The sequence below is a fragment of the Oncorhynchus clarkii genome, chromosome 16, assembly GCF_045791955.1.
Source record: "Oncorhynchus clarkii lewisi isolate Uvic-CL-2024 chromosome 16, UVic_Ocla_1.0, whole genome shotgun sequence".
NCBI classification, from domain to species: Eukaryota; Metazoa; Chordata; class Actinopteri; order Salmoniformes; family Salmonidae; genus Oncorhynchus; species Oncorhynchus clarkii.
This window is the reverse complement of record NC_092162.1, coordinates 54,223,503-54,238,876: the sequence shown is the minus strand read 5'-3', so window position 1 is coordinate 54,238,876 and position 15,374 is coordinate 54,223,503. Positions and strand designations below refer to the sequence as shown.

General features: G+C 41.3%; 3 protein-coding genes across 3 annotated transcripts in view; 1 reads left to right on the top strand and 2 right to left on the bottom strand.

The window, feature by feature from the left end:
- Nucleotides 1-2,115: 2,115 nt before the first annotated feature.
- On the bottom strand, nucleotides 2,116-4,607 carry LOC139367705 (PRELI domain containing protein 3B-like). The gene is made up of 6 exons (XM_071106003.1): nucleotides 4,497-4,607; nucleotides 3,429-3,597; nucleotides 3,189-3,278; nucleotides 3,016-3,086; nucleotides 2,809-2,911; nucleotides 2,116-2,710 (listed from the first exon to the last, which is right to left on the bottom strand). Exons 1-6 carry the CDS (start codon nucleotides 4,526-4,528, stop codon nucleotides 2,594-2,596), a joined length of 582 nt encoding a protein of 193 aa, XP_070962104.1. The 5' UTR covers nucleotides 4,529-4,607; the 3' UTR covers nucleotides 2,116-2,593.
- Nucleotides 4,608-7,300: 2,693 nt separating this feature from the next.
- On the top strand, nucleotides 7,301-10,309 carry LOC139368742 (ATP synthase F1 subunit epsilon). Its single transcript, XM_071108042.1, has 3 exons — nucleotides 7,301-7,426; nucleotides 9,593-9,717; nucleotides 10,126-10,309. Coding segments are annotated over exons 1-3 (159 nt in total). The 5' UTR covers nucleotides 7,301-7,394; the 3' UTR covers nucleotides 10,128-10,309.
- A 1,694-nt stretch (nucleotides 10,310-12,003) lies between these two features.
- LOC139367350 (piezo-type mechanosensitive ion channel component 2) overlaps nucleotides 12,004-15,374 on the bottom strand; it is a 36,688-nt gene continuing 33,317 nt past the window's right edge. Inside the window, exons 48-55 of the mRNA XM_071105555.1 lie at nucleotides 14,779-14,926; nucleotides 14,323-14,511; nucleotides 14,129-14,221; nucleotides 13,865-14,034; nucleotides 13,515-13,631; nucleotides 13,219-13,298; nucleotides 12,834-13,062; nucleotides 12,004-12,283 (exon numbers count right to left, since the gene is read on the bottom strand). Of these exons, the coding sequence (XP_070961656.1) occupies nucleotides 12,031-12,283; nucleotides 12,834-13,062; nucleotides 13,219-13,298; nucleotides 13,515-13,631; nucleotides 13,865-14,034; nucleotides 14,129-14,221; nucleotides 14,323-14,511; nucleotides 14,779-14,926 (1,279 nt within the window). The 3' untranslated portion in view covers nucleotides 12,004-12,030. The remainder of the gene's footprint in view (nucleotides 12,284-12,833; nucleotides 13,063-13,218; nucleotides 13,299-13,514; nucleotides 13,632-13,864; nucleotides 14,035-14,128; nucleotides 14,222-14,322; nucleotides 14,512-14,778; nucleotides 14,927-15,374) is intronic.

The following is a 15,374-nucleotide window of genomic DNA, read 5'->3' as shown; positions in this document are numbered from 1 at the left end:
GTGATGCTGGACGGGCGGGTAGGTGCAGCTTTCCAATATCAATTTTGTGGCTAGAGCCATACTTTCTGTAGCACACACTACTGGTCAACATAAGCTACCAAAAATGATTATGAAGTGTGCCAGGCCTTGCAAGAAAATCAGTCAAGTACTTTCTATAGAACAAACTTCACGTCAGGTTAGGCAACTGAAATGAATAATTAATGTATGTGTGATATATTAAACATAGAGGAGGGAGTAAAATGTAGGCAAGCAAACATTTCACAACAACTAAGACATGGAAGAGATGACGAATTTTGGCAAAGAGATGTATTTATAGTCTAATACACTTGAAAAAAATAGCCAAACCGAAAACTGCAGACATTACTTGTGCCTCCCCCGCTATCAAACCGACATCAAAAATAAATGAAACGCAGCCGAACGTGATCAGAAATCTCAACTAGCAAGCAAGTCGCAGCAATGAAGAATTGAGTGCGTGCGCATCCACGCTAAGGAGGGGTGGGGGAGAATTCTGGCATGGGGGAGCTTTTCGGCACAACACCTGCACCTATTTACCCGGATACAGTACCTCTTGCGGCACGATTGATTCATTGTGTCAATGTTCGCACTGTAAACATTCTAATAAAAGCGATGGGCGTTAAATTAAGTTGCTTCCTCGTTATTTCTCCCGCGCCTAGAAAGACCATTACGTTAATGCGCGGTGATCCTTCTGTGTAGTCATCGAGTTTGATTAATGTTGATTACAAAAATCCAGAGCGAACTGGTGAATCGAACCCAGAATGAGACAGAACTGTCAGTGCCGGCCGGAGGAAAGGAGTGAGGGGCAAACTGTTCCTGATGGCGATGCCTTAGCTAGAAGCTGTTCATCCCGCCAGTTCAGCATCACCACCCACACCTCCACTAGCGAGTCAGACTGAGCAGGAGAGGGAAACGGGGAGCAGATGCAATTTGCAGTTCAAGAACAAGAAAACGTATTACCCCTGGCTTGTCATGCAGCAGAATTAAAAACTGGGCTGTACAACATGCAAAAAGATGGGGAGCTTGGATCTAGAAACGACTGGAGGGATTAAACTATCTAGCAAATGTGTGACTGGAATGTACAGTATCATCCTCTGCCTTTGACATTTAAAAAAAGAGTCCTCAGAAAAAGGGTTTTTGAACATGCCCGAACCAAGGGGCATTTGGTTCGGCATGTTCAAAATCAACTGTCACTGTCCAATTATCCTGAACATAACCCTGTCCCAGTGTCCACTGTTGACGTTCACTGACTACACCCAACACTGTTGTGTAAATCGCATATTGTAGTAATGGTCAAGCCATTTGTTCAATTCTTCCAAACGTTTTCACACTTGTTACTTGGGTGCTGCTTTGTAAAAATAAATTCAATAAATTAAAGTCCATAAAGGGGTAATCAGCAGTTGCTACAAACATTTTGAGTTTGATTGGGGGGGACATGTTTAGAATAATGCTGCTTTCTAATAATCTGTCTTGGTTGGGTTCATGCGAGTGACATATTGACTACACAAGAGTACACCCAGAACACTGCTCTGGGATCTAGGAGTATCTCAGTTTCAAGGTAAGAAGCTTGGCATCTATCAGTCAGTCTCATGCAGGAACCAACCATGCTTACAAGACTTGTTTGTGTAGCAGTACAAAGGGAATGCCCCTTTTCAGAGTTTCATCAGGCAGAGTTTGTGAACCTCTCCAGCCATGATAAAGATTTCTTCCTTTACTTTAAATTTGAGTCCTTAGTGGTGAATTTCCCCAACAGTACTTCTAAATTAATGATGTACCCATTGATTGAAGGATATAACGTATGTCTCATGAGCTTAGTTCAACTGCCATACCGCATCATAACCAGAAAAAAATCTGCAATCATTTGTCAACAAAATAAAATGTAAACAAACACTATATAGCCTCAAAACTATACTTTTGTTATATGTCTGAATTTGACAGTGGTTACATTTCTCCAGCACCATCCTTTAGCTTTTTACCAAAACAGGGTTGGGGAGGTCATTTTGTTATTGTTTCTACTGCTGATTGCTGCTTTAAAATTCAAGTTTGCATTCTTGAATATGTAGCACAGTGACTTTACATCACAAATAAAACAAACCCACAAACAAGCATAAAAATATATTTTATCTTCTCAGTAAGTGAACAGTTCCATGAAAATGACTGACAGCCTTTTAAAGATTGGTAAGTACATGGCTTGCATAGGCAACATAGAATGATGTTAAATGGAATGGTCAAGTGCCAGAGTAAACCTGTTAGACAGCCGACCATAGAATAACAATAGAAAAAAGACAGGAGGAGAATAAATAGAAACTTGATGACCTATAGGCACGGTGTGATTGAAAATGTTAGACTACAAATCCCATGAGCCTCAAATGCAACTTGGCTCCACCCTGTTCAATGTCATCAGCTTCACTCTGTGTACCCAACAGCATGTACCCTGCTTGTAAAGATAGTCCGCTGAGGGAATCGTGCGTTCTTGTGACAAGATGAGTGGACCAATACAGGAGGTGGCTGTGCTGGCAGATAAGGTTGGTCTCCCCTTTCAGGGGAAATGTCTGAGGTACATTGAGATGAAGGATGATCATTTCTCTGTGACTGCTGCTGCCATGGGGATGCGGATTGTGGCCTGTGCAGTTGCTGCCAGCTCCTCGATCTCTGTGTTTAACCGCCTGATGACCCACTCCATCGCCTCTCGTCCCTGGACACAACAAAACACACAGGGGAAAGTTAGGGGCTGAACATTTCCATTCATAAATATTTAATCCAGGCTGCATGTGCGAAGGATAGAGGTCATACTTTGCCTGCATTTGCCGAGATGGTTTTGGCCATGAGCCCCTCCAGGTAACTGCTCAGACTAATTCCTTTCACAGAGATCAGTGCCTCTTGTGTCAGTATGGTCCTAAACATAAGGATAAACAGAAAAAAAACAGTTTAGCTGTGAAAACGCAAAGCTATTTATCAATTGTCCCGTCTATAAACTCAAACCATCAACAAATCACATACTTTTCGGGATCCTGCGGATGCGGCCTGTATGTTAACTTTTCGTCCACAGATACTATGTTAGTACATGAAATCTGAAAGCAGAGGAAAGTGCATCAACGTTAGCCAACAAGGCTAAAAGGTGGAGTTATCTATAGTATTCACAAATGAACATCCGACAACAGCTGTGAACTCACATTTGTAGATTGTAGCTCAAATGTCTTTTCCTTGGGGTCTACCACCGAATGCTCCTGGATGTATGTGTTTGTTCGTGTTATACCAATGAGCTGTGAGAAAAGACAATGACATCCTCACTGTCAGTGAAATATGACATCACTAACAAAATAATACATCCTCAGATCTGCTGAATGCACTTCTCAGGAGAATCGCATTAGTGGCAACATTGGAGACAGGCATCCACTGTGCTGAGGACTTACAGTCTTGGCCAAGGAGGGCAGTCCCCACTCTGTGCTGAGCAGTCTGTTGCTGCATAGCCGACCTTGTGTGTCCACATGTCTGTTCAACACGTCCACCCCTACCACGCCAGGGTTCATGGGGTTGGGGTACTTCTGCATTGCCGCCTTGGTCACTGTCTCCCACGGGTGGCTGTGGGGGGACAACACAGGAAATCAATATTACTGTAATAATACAGTATCATAATGTGTGCATGTGGACCTCCTGGTGTGCCCCCACATGAATACATTTGAAAAACTGTCCTGACATTATTGTACTGTGTTATGTCGATTCGGTTAAGAAATATGAATTATGGGTTCAGTAATACAAGGTACTTGGTTTGACCTTGACAATGTTTATTTTTTACAATCCCTATTCATGATGTGAGGTAAACAGAGGCATTTCCTCACTCAATTAATTCCCCAAAGAGTATTAAGCCCTGAATATATAGTGACATAACAACCATGATTCCACCATTGACCGAGCCTCCGGTATAGCTAGTTGGAATAGAAATACCTTTATTCCAGTCTGAGGGCGCATGCCTAGTGGTGCGGCACGGGACATCACCAAAAAGAACATTGAGCTAAAATTCGATTAATAGATGAATTCACATGACCTTAAACAAGTAACAGTTAGCTGAAGCAAAGCACCGGAATCCCGTGACACTCTGCTGTAAACTTCGGGCTAACAGTTAACGTTAGCTACTTGTAATGCAGCTAACTAATGTAATGTCAAAGACATGGTAATGTGGCTGGCTAGCTTGCATTCACTTACTGTACTGTCTTTGTTGTATAGCTAGCTAACTATCATTATTTTTCCTAGTTTAGTAATGATAAAATGGAAGTTTGATGTGTTGGCTAGCCAAATATTTGGCTAAAGTCAGCTGTTTGCTACCTAAAACCCATTGATTGTACCAGAAGCTAGTTGACTAAAAGCAAAGAGCTAACGCGCGCTAACTGGCTGGTTGCTAACCTAGCTACAAACTTCAATAAGCAAGTTAATATCAAGGTATTTCAATTAAACACGTTTTAGAACTTGTATAAATTACTCACTTGAATATGTGTTCTGAGGTCCAGATCTTCATGTTTTAAACCGTTCAGTCAGTACTTGGGCGCCGGTGACTTATGACAGCAGCTATAAAGGAAAGATATTGCCCAACAAGTGGTGCTCCCTCTGGTGGCGACCAGAAGTATGTCATCCGACTAGTGATTGGTCGTTCGCGAACGAGTCGGCTCTAAGAGCCGGCTCTTGTAGGTGAACGTTGGGAGACGGCTTGCATATCAGAAGAGCCGAATCAATTTATAAAAATATATACAAATTAAGATATTAATAATCAAAAGATTTAAATGAATAGAATTAGCTAATTCAAAGAACGAAAAAATAAATAAAATAATATGGGTCTAAATGCTCAAGCCCACACATTCGTTCTGACTGTCTGCTCAGACGAACAGCCTCACCTGTTGTTCCTGTCAATCAGACACGCAGTGTCAACCAATGAACCAAAGATGGGTAAGGGAGTGCTGAGCCAACTCACTCACAGTCACACACTGAGCAGCCGAGAACAGTGAGGAAGGACAGCTGTGAAAACAACAGCTGGAAAATGAGTCGGAAACATAGTAGCATTTGGATGCATTTTAATAATGTAGACAATGTTGGAGCACCGTGTAGAATTTGCCAAAACAAAATCTCATATAAAGCCGGTTCTACGCACAACCTTCACCAGCATATGCGAACTGTCCACCCAACTGTGAAGCTAGCTGTAGCGGAGCTTCGAGAAACTAGCGGGCCTGCTAGTGATAGTGGTGGAGCCAGCACCTCCACACGTGGAGATGTATCCACTCAGTCAAGTAGGCCTACTCCACGACCCACAGCAACGCAGTCTTCTATGGACCAATTTATGCCAAAGTCTATGTCTGTAGCAAAACAAGGCCAAATTGATATTGCATTGGCTAAAATGATTGCCACTGATTTCCAGACATTTTCGATCGTGGACAGAGGTTTTAGAAATTGTAGCAATAGCCTAAATCCAATGTACATAATTCCAAGCAGGAAAACCCTTTCAAAATCACTTATTCCACAACTGTACGAGAGCACACAGGCTTCAGTGTGGGAAAGAGTCCAAAAAGCTGCAGTTTGCCTTACCACTGACTTCAGGACATTAAGGGTAACCACTTCTTACATGTCAGTTACATGTCACTTCATTGAAGATTTTTCAATGTCTAGCTGTCTTCTGGACTGCTTTGAGTTCAGCGACAGACACACCTCAGAGAACTTGGCAGAGGAACTGTTGAGAGTGGCCAGAGAATGGCAAGTAGATGGAAAAGTGGTCTGTTGTTAGCAACAATGAAGCTAACATAACCATTTTTAAATTGACTCATCATCCATGTCTTACCCACACAATCAACCTGGTTGTAAGAGATGCTCTGAAGGTGATGAAACCCACTGTGGACAAAGTGAAAGCAGCTGTGGAATACTTCCACAGGAGCACAGTAAGTGCTGGAAAACTAAAGTCTACACAACGCCAGATGGGGATGCCTGAGCTGAGGCCTAAACAAGACTGCACTACAAGGTGTAATTCAACATTTTATATGTTGAAGCGGTTTCTTGAGTCAAAGGATGCCGTCATCTCTACCCTGGCCATTGTCAATGCAGCTGTTGATGCTCTGACCCAAGAGGAATGGGAGGTGGTGGAGGAGGTGTGCAGAGTCCTGGAACCCTTTGAGCAGGTCACTGTGGAGATCAGTGGAGAGAGGTACGGTAAGCAGTTATTACTGCATCATTATTTAATCCAGTATTATATATGTATATGAGCAGTAGATGAGAATGTAATATCAGTAGACAAAACATGAACCTGAACTGTTCTGGGACAAATAATTACTGAGAGAAGAAATCGCATCAGCTCCTCAAAAGTGAGGCAGCTTGCATTTCTGAATGCAAATCTCCCATAAAAGCAAAATATGGTCAGCATTGCCGTGTGCTGCTGGTTATAACATGGCAATAGAGAAGAGAGAGGAAAGAGGGACCAGTTTAATGTTTTAATAAGTGGGATGCTGCAGTTTTGCACATTGTTATTTATTTGTCTTTGATATGGTGCAATATTGTATTATTATGTTGTTCAGATTGTATTCGTTTTGAATTGTTATGTTTATATGCACTTTGTTTATATACATTAAAAAAGTTATACTTTAAATGCACATGGGTAATAGCATCCTTCTTTTTTTTACATTCATTTCAATTTGTGGGATGCTGCAGTTTTGCAAATTGTTATTTATTTTTCTTTGATATGGTGCAATATTTTATTATGGTGTTCAGATTGTATTCGTTTTATATGCACTTTTTTAATTAATAAACATTAAAAAGTTATACTATATAGCATTCTTTTTCATAACAAACCAATCAATTTTTTAAATACATTGTGGTTAAGTTAGAGTATGATTTCATTTAATAATTTAATTATAATTGTTTTAACACCAATCATAGACAAACTATCGCAAACTGTTTGACTTGAAAAAATTACAAAACAACTTTTTTTTTTAAAGAGCCGTTTGGGAGCCAAAAGAGCCGGCTCTTTTTGGTGAGCTGAGCCCAACGAGCCTGCTCACTGGAAAGAGCCGGAATGCCCATCACCACGTCCCACCCTCCCTGGTCCTTCAGAGTGAAAAATTACCGAATAACATCCATTGAAATGTCTGGAATTTCCCTGACGCGTATTTCAGAGGAGAGAGTGCACCTTATTTCGAACAAAGCCAAATGTAGCATAAATAAGAACTCAAATCCCCATTGAGTAAAAAAACGGCACTCATCAGATTTTACATACTGTCGATCATAAAGCGCAGATAAAAGTCCCGCCCCAGGAAGCGTGTCAACCCTAGCGACGTCATTCTCGCCTCTTCCGCCCTGATTTTTTATAACATATCGGAGTTGTCCTTGAGCGGAATATCACTGGCAAAATGGTTGCATACTGGAGACAAGCGGGCCTTAGGTAAATGTATTCAATATTGAACAATGTCACATTTGGACTGTATTCTGATTGTACGGTCATGCACTTAAACGATGTAGCTACTAAGTTGCATATTTGCTTGACGGCTCTGGTGTGATTGATATCCAGCTAGCGCCTAGTTAGACGATATTATAAACGAATTTGACGAGTTAGCTAATATAGCGTGTTTCCCGTGCGTTATAATCAAAGTGGTCATATCACGGTCAGTCACACCAATTATATCACTGTCTTACGTATCGACATTATTTTTAGGACAAATTCATTGAAATGTGTATAATCGAAATGCTATACCCAGTCTGTTTTAAAGCAGAACTGCCAACTTGTGCGTTGGCGGTGACACGCATTTGAACGCTCACGGCACATATCTCACGCATTGAAAAGTACTGCAATTATATTTCTAATTAGTCCATTGTATAGTCAGTGCGTTAACTTTTCAACTGTTCTCCAAATCGTGTTGAACTCGGAACATCTGCGATTGCAATTTAACATAAGCGGAACGTCTATCCTTGTCCTGGCTTGCCACAACACTGACCCGCGCCACATTGAAGCATATGATTGGTCTAGTAATGTAAGGGATAAAGTGGATTGGATGCATTTTTTTAAGAAACACCCCTCAGGATTAGTGGCGCTGAATGGAGAGCCAGAACGTTCTCTGCTGAGTTTATAAAACTGTAAAAAGAGCAGCATGGTAGCGCTGTTTAATGTACAATGTGTGCGCAAGATGAGGTTGCTGTTACTCCCGTCCCTATTGCAGAAATCAGCCTTTTGACAGCATGTACTAAAGTAGATTTAATCCATACTTGCATTAGTCCCCTTGTTTGGCGATTGAAATTTAGGTTGTGACAACGAAAAGGCAGTAGAGACCTGCAGTATGTAAGCAGGGAAGTTTGGTAACTTGTAACTATGAAAATCATTTTGTCAAGTAGATTGTGAAACCAGAATTGTACGTTAGGATTCTAGAGGGGGAACAATACATCGACAAAATATTTTGGTTAGGGTGTAGGGGCTAATTGATGTCGTCTTGACTTCAGGCGATTTTATCTATTGTCTGAGAGGAACAATTCTCAAAGTAAATCTTAACAATGGGCTAAAACAGAGTAATTACTGTTTTGTCTGCAAGAACACTGTTATTCCCCACCCTTTTTTAAAAATGTGACTACTTCACAATTTTTTCTTTTTTAAATCCTTTATGCCTACTTGTCTTTGTAAATGAATTGAGGCAATGTATTTTTGCAGCCATTCATGGACAGTTTTGAATAAGTTATACAAATAAGCATGGCATATTAAATGCTCCAAGAATCAAATATAATTTGACATTTTAGTATTTTGTACATGCTAGGGGAACTCATAAACACATCCTATGTAGAGTAAGATAATGGCAAGGATATTCCACTAGTAGGCATCAGCTACCTGAATGTTGATATTCATTAGATTTTCTTAAAGGCTGGGTGATTTTGAGAAATGAATTGTTATAGCAAGAACACTTTCAAACACCCAGCGCTTGGGAAACAGATCAGGGGTGGCCAACCTTCCTGGAGAGCAAGAAGGATTTTCTTTCAGTGCTATTTGAAAGATACAACATGTTTGTCCTTACCTTGAAAGGAGTCTCTTGACAAGGAGACTGCAATCTATGATTTGGTTACCCAGTGTCATCAACCATGAGTATTTCCTGTGCAGAGCCTTGGTGTAGTGGTTACACTACACATGTCATATACAACTTTCCACCTGACAACAGGAATCAATCCCTGCTTCCAACCTTCCCACTGTTTCTCCCATTTCCCTATCACATTTCATTACTGTCTGAATGTGTCAAACCACCCAAGAACTTTAATTTCATCCCCTCCAAAAATCTGTTACAAAGTTGTAGAATTGAGTGATAATTGAATGTCCAAAGCATCCAGAATACACCTGACCAGTGTTCTTTTCTTTTTTTCCCTCTTCTCTCCCCCCTGGTCATAGGGGTAAGCCATGTCAAAATATATAGAATGGCAGGGAATTAGCTTTAAAACAGTACAATCTTCCGGGGGAGGATCCCCCCCATCTTGGTAGCGTGCCAGGGGGAAAGGAAATTCATAGAAAATCTCACTCCAAGCTTTCTTCAAAAGGTAGCAGCCCTGGCTAAAGTGTTTCTTTCTGTTTCCACTGCAGCTACATTCGCTTCTCTGCGATCTGCGCGAGTGCAGTGCGAGCGGCACTGAAACCACAGTTCAAAGTCGAGGCAATGAAAGTTGCAGAATCCAGCGTCAAAGTCTATGTCCCAAAGGCTATAGCATGTGAGTATTGAAAGGACAAATCACTACAATCTTTTAAAATAATAATTGTATCCATCTACCACCTCCTAACCATCACACAATATTGCCTCAACTCTTGCTGCTTGGGCTATCACACCTGATTTATATTGGTTCTATTTACTGCAGCTGCCAAGTAAGCATGTCAAGTATTTACCTACTAAATCAGTCTGCTTTATTAGGCAAGTCAACTTTCTCATTGCCATAGATGTAGAACACTACAGAACTGCAGATTATCAGACAGTAATCACCATAATTTATATATTGTCTATGGGCATTGTCTTTTTGTAATCTGCAGTTCTCAAGCAACTAGAACAAGTAGCTAGATAACATCAATAGTTCAGAGTTTAAGATCAGTGTAACTTGACATGTTTCCCTCTCTTTATCTTGCAGGATCTGAATAAATGTAATGGATGTTCTTCAGGGCCAAGAGGATTTTTCAAAGTCCCTGCCAACATGTCTGTCTTTGTGAATGGATGAAAATGCAAGGGTTAAATCTAGATTTGTGGATAGATAGGGGACCTAACAGAATGGAGATGTTGTTTTTCCTTTGTAATTAAGAAAATGAATTAAAACTCCTATCTAAAAGATGTCTGCTGGATTACTTAAGCTTGCATCCATGACTCTTGTTTGCCCCTGTTTTGTGAAGATGTACAGTGGCTTGAGAAAGTATTCACCCTTGGCATTTTCCCTATTTTGTTGCCTTACAACCTGCAATTAAAATAAACTCCCCCCAAAAATCTATTTTAATTTACACATGCCTACCACTTTGAAGATACAAAATATTTTGTGAAACAAACAGAACTTGAGCATGCATAACTATTCACCCCAAAGTCAATACTTTGTAGAGCCACCTTTTGCAGCAAATACAGCCTCAATAAGCTTGGCACATCTAGCCACTGGGATTTTTGCCCATTCAAGGCAAAACTGCTCTGGCTCATTCACGTTGGATGGGTTCCGCTGGTATACAGCAATCTTTAAGTCATACCACATTCTCAATTGGATTAAGGTCTGGGCTTTGACTAGGCCATTCCAAGACATTTGAAATGTTTCCCATTTAAACCACCCAAGTGTTGCTTTAGCCGTATGCTTAGGGTTATTGTCCTGCTAGAAGGTGAACCTCTGTCTCGGTCTTAAATCTCTAGCAGACAAACAGGTTTCCCTCAAGGATTTCCCTGTATTTAGCGGCATCCATCAGATTGGATACTCCAATCGCCGCTTTGCAGCTCCTTTGGGGTTATCTTTGGTCTCTTTGTTGCCTCTGATTTAATGCCCTCCTTGCCTGGTCTGTGAGTTTTGGTTCACCTTCCCTCTTGGCAGTTTTGTTGTGGTTCCATATTCATTTTTTAAAACTTATTTGATGGTGCTCCATGGGATGTTCAAAGTTTGATATTTTTTTATAACCCAACCCTGATCTGTAATCTGCAACTTTGTCCCTGACCTGTTTGGAGAGCTCCTTGGTCTTCATGGTGCCACTTGCTTAGTGGTGTTGCGCACTGGGGCCTTTCAGAACAGGTGTGTGTATATATACTGAGATCATGTGACACTTAGATTGCACACAGGTGGACTTTAACTAATTATGTGACTTCTGAAGGTAATTGGTTGCACCAAATCTTATTTGGGGGCTTCATAGCAAAGTGGGTGAATACATATGCACTCACCACCTTTTTTAATTTTTTGAAACAAGTTATTTTTTTCACTTCACCAATTTGGACTATTTTGTATGTCCATTACATGAAATCCAAATAAAAATAATTAAATTAGTTTAATGCAATAAAATAGGAAAAATGCCATGGATGAATACTTTTGCAAAGCCCTGTGCTTTACCTGGCAACATGGACTGTGAGTGGATCTTCATAACTTAACACTTCAGGAGTCTTATGTAAAAGTAGGATATAATCTCTGAATTTTATTCATTTAATTAAATACTGTACATAGATGTGGAGTACAGTGTGAAATGAGAGTGAATACTTCTAGATGAGCTTTTCAGTGCAATGAAACAGGGTTGTGTTCAGTGGGATGTGTAAAGTTGCAGAATGTTGAGAGAAATACATTCTGTAGAGCAGACGTGCATCTGTAAGCTCTATACAAGCCATTTGAATCTAAAACGGCATAATGTTGCATCTCAACTTCAATTAAATAGTTTCACACTTGGAGCACATTTCTATGATTACGGCCTAAGGTCTGTAAAAATTTGAATCACTTAAAAGTAGTCAGTGATTCAAAATGCATGCATTGTACAGTAGGAATACAAACAAACAAATCATCCTTTTTGTAACTAAAATGTCATAGTGCTCTCTAGTCTCTCTTCTCTCTGGTCATCTTGATCATGGTCTCTGGCGAGCGATACAGGAAAATGAGCTTCTCAAAAAGTGTTTCCTCCAGCTCCATCTCACCAGTCTCTCGCACAACAAAGATGTCCGTGCAGAGCTTCAACACCCGATCCACACACGGCAGCTCCTCAAACATGATGGAGCGGGATATCCCGTTGAAGAATTCCCTGACAAACTTTCCAACGACCAGCACCACAGACATGTACAGGCCCACGATTCTACCGTAGCAAGGTGGAATGGCACAGGAGGTGGTATCAGGTTGCAGGTCCAGGCCAGACAAGCAACATAAGTATATGGGATTTCATGGAAAAGAGGACAAAGAGTTTATTTAGCAGTGAGAACAAATCAACAAGTCAAAGCGTCAATCAGCAGTAGAAACAATAAATCAATCGCCCTGCCCCGGGTTCGGTAAAAGCTGAGTGATTAGGCTGGAGAAATGTAACCACAGAAATTCATAGACAAAGCTTTGGATGCAAGGACTGATCCACAATATCAAAATTATAGTTCTAACCATGTTTTGAGGCTATATAGTGTTTGTTTACATTTTGTTTGGTAAAACAAGCTTATATTTTGGGTTCTGATGGGGAACAACAGTTGAACTAAGCTCATAATTATAAGTTATATTATTCAAGAGTCAATGGATACATACAGTATTAATGTATAAGTCTAAAACTGGCTGTATCAACTGCTGATTGTCACTTTGAAGGGATAGTTCTCTTAAAATGTAAATAGCTCCTGGGGCAGCATTGAGTTTTTTTCTTTACCTACCCCTGTCCTGCTAGAGCACCCAGGCTGGAGGGGCTGACTTTGTCGTTGAAAACCACTATCTCAATGCTGTGACAGCTGCTCTGGATGTGCCCTTGTCCAGGAGTGCATTCCTCCACCATCCACCACTGACCCCCCTCTGCACTTCCACTGTCTTCTGCCCGCTGTAGTTTGATGGACAGGGGCCGGTAGAAGGCCAACATCTGCAGGTCCTCAGGCCTATCTGAGTGTTCTGGGATGTTGGAGATGGGTCAGGGAAGATTTGAATAAATGAGAAGCAGAGACTATGAACTTCAGTTGACTGGTTAAGATCCATGGTTATACAAGCATCTGCATTTGTTAAAAGTATTTTCTGTACAGTATGATGGTTGGATAGAGGGTTACTTACCTACTTCCAGACGGGTGGCCATCTTGGACTCCAGTCCTCCGGGACCTCTGATGAACTTGGGCAGGAGAGACTCAATGACCCTAGCAGAGAGAATGAATGACAGCATATCAGCACCAACATTCTATTACCATTGTGATCATATCTTTTCTATGTGGAGTTCTTTTGAATGTAATAGGTTCCTCTACAACTAGCTTTCAGAGAGGTTATTTTATTGACAGTAATGTCATGTTGACTGTGGCTGTAAATTCTAGTAACAGTTGATGATGTAGTGAGAGTGCTGTGATGATGAGACTCACACAGAGTCACTGCGTGTCCCTATGAGCATCTGAACTATCTGGTCCCTCAAGGCCCTGTCCTCATACTTGACAGTGTGTTCCCCCACGGTCTCCACGTTCATCGACAGAGACGCATTCCTGGGGAGGAGGGGCACACGTACACACACATACAGAGTGAAATCACTACCACTATCACTAACTGGTTAAGTTGTTTATTATAGCTGTATCATATGGCATATGTTTATAGCACAAACCACACAATCTTAGCTTTGACACAAGGTCAAAAAGTCAGACCTCAAGCCTTAATGGCGTTATATACCCCTTTCACATGTAACCAACCTAGAGCCCTATCCAACCCTGCTACACTGTACCTGAGTAGTACCCATCGCAGGGTGATGTAGATGTGGGTGGAGTTGCTGAGTTCATGGATCATAGCATCACGGCTGGCAGGGCTGATGCTCCACAGTAGACTGGCATCACTCTTGATCTTTGCAATGACAATGTCCTCGGCCATGTAGTTCACAAGGAACTGCATGGCTGACTGAGAGAGTTAGAAAGAGGAGTATGTCAGAGGTCCTTAGGGTCAATTCCACAGTCCCTCAAACTTGCAACTTGTTGTAACCAGATCCTCTTACCGGGTGAGTGGCATAGAGGTTGGTGAGCCGGTTGAGGCCTGCCTCTGAGTATGACATCAGGTTCTGCTCCTGGGCACTCATTGTGAACAGTGGCTGTATAAAATGTACACAGAAAACATCAGCACTAACAGTCTCACAGAAGGAGAACATTTTACCAAAATAGAAAGATTGTGAGTTTATGAGGTCATCTATACCTCATATCCTGCTATGCTGAGCTGAATTGAGACATCTAGAGGCTGATTGGTCACCCCAGCCACTGACTTGACCAATGACATGAAGAGGAGGGGGAACCAAATTACGCTGATGAGGAAGAATATGATGAAGCCGCCCATTCCATACTTCACCACCATTTTTTTCTTCTGCCCTGGGGTGTGTGGGTATTTCTGTACAAATTAAAGAGACAAATGATTCATAGTTCAACACAATTTCGGTCAGTTCAAGTTGTAATTATTAGCCCACAATTGTTCTTGATACAATAATTCTTAGTCTAGTGTTCATAGATATATATTAAAAAAAACATGAAGACAGAAAAAAAAACTTGAATTCTACAGCGATTCACCATAAACTATCAGTCAGATCTACTCTCTATGGAGGTGAGTTTGAGATTGACAACTGCTGCCAGTCTAGTGGCAGTTTGGCATCCCAGTTACCTTCTCCGACTCCCTCCAGCACTTGAGTATGAAAATGTTGGCATAAATGTCCTCGACACAGATCCAGCTGCCCAGGCTGAGGGTGGTGTCGGTCCAGACCCAGTCCATCACGGCACGCAGCTCTATGAGGAACGGAACCAGGCGGAACCTGAGGAGGAGACAGGGACAACCCATAGAGATAGTTAGAGGACACCACATTGTATATGTCCCATTATGGTGTCTGTGAGAGCATGGCAGTGCCATTGAGGCCATCCTCATTTTAAAGTAGTCCATTTTATTATTCTACAAATGTGAGTTGGAAAACAAACTGGAAGGTTGTTTACTGCCATCTAGAGGTATAAAGCCAAGGTTGGTGATATACTACCAACTGCAATTATGGAATGCTTTCTCACAGATATAATTAATTGGCTGATCCCTCCTGATGATGTGGATTTGTTATTAGGATCCCCATTAGCCTACGCCAATGGTGACAGCTAGTCTTACTGGGGTCCGACACGTAACAAAAAAGAAAGAGACAAAAGACTTTACAATTTACATGCAGTTGAAGTGGGAAGTTTACATACACTTAGGTTGGAGTCATTAAAACTTGTTTTTCA

Bases quoted from the DNA above. Each gene is read 5' to 3' on its own strand.
- LOC139367705 (XM_071106003.1), bottom strand. From the start codon at position 4,528: ATGAAGATCTGGACCTCAGAACACATATTCAA. The intron at 3,598-4,496 runs GTGAGTAATTTA...GTCCCCCCACAG, and splicing joins ACCTCAGAACACATATTCAA to CCACCCGTGGGAGACAGTGA. The intron at 3,087-3,188 runs GTGAGTTCACAG...CTCTGCTTTCAG, and splicing joins TTGAGCTACAATCTACAAAT to ATTTCATGTACTAACATAGT.
- LOC139368742 (XM_071108042.1), top strand. From the start codon at position 7,395: ATGGTTGCATACTGGAGACAAGCGGGCCTTAG. The intron at 7,427-9,592 runs GTAAATGTATTC...TTTCCACTGCAG, and splicing joins TGGAGACAAGCGGGCCTTAG to CTACATTCGCTTCTCTGCGA.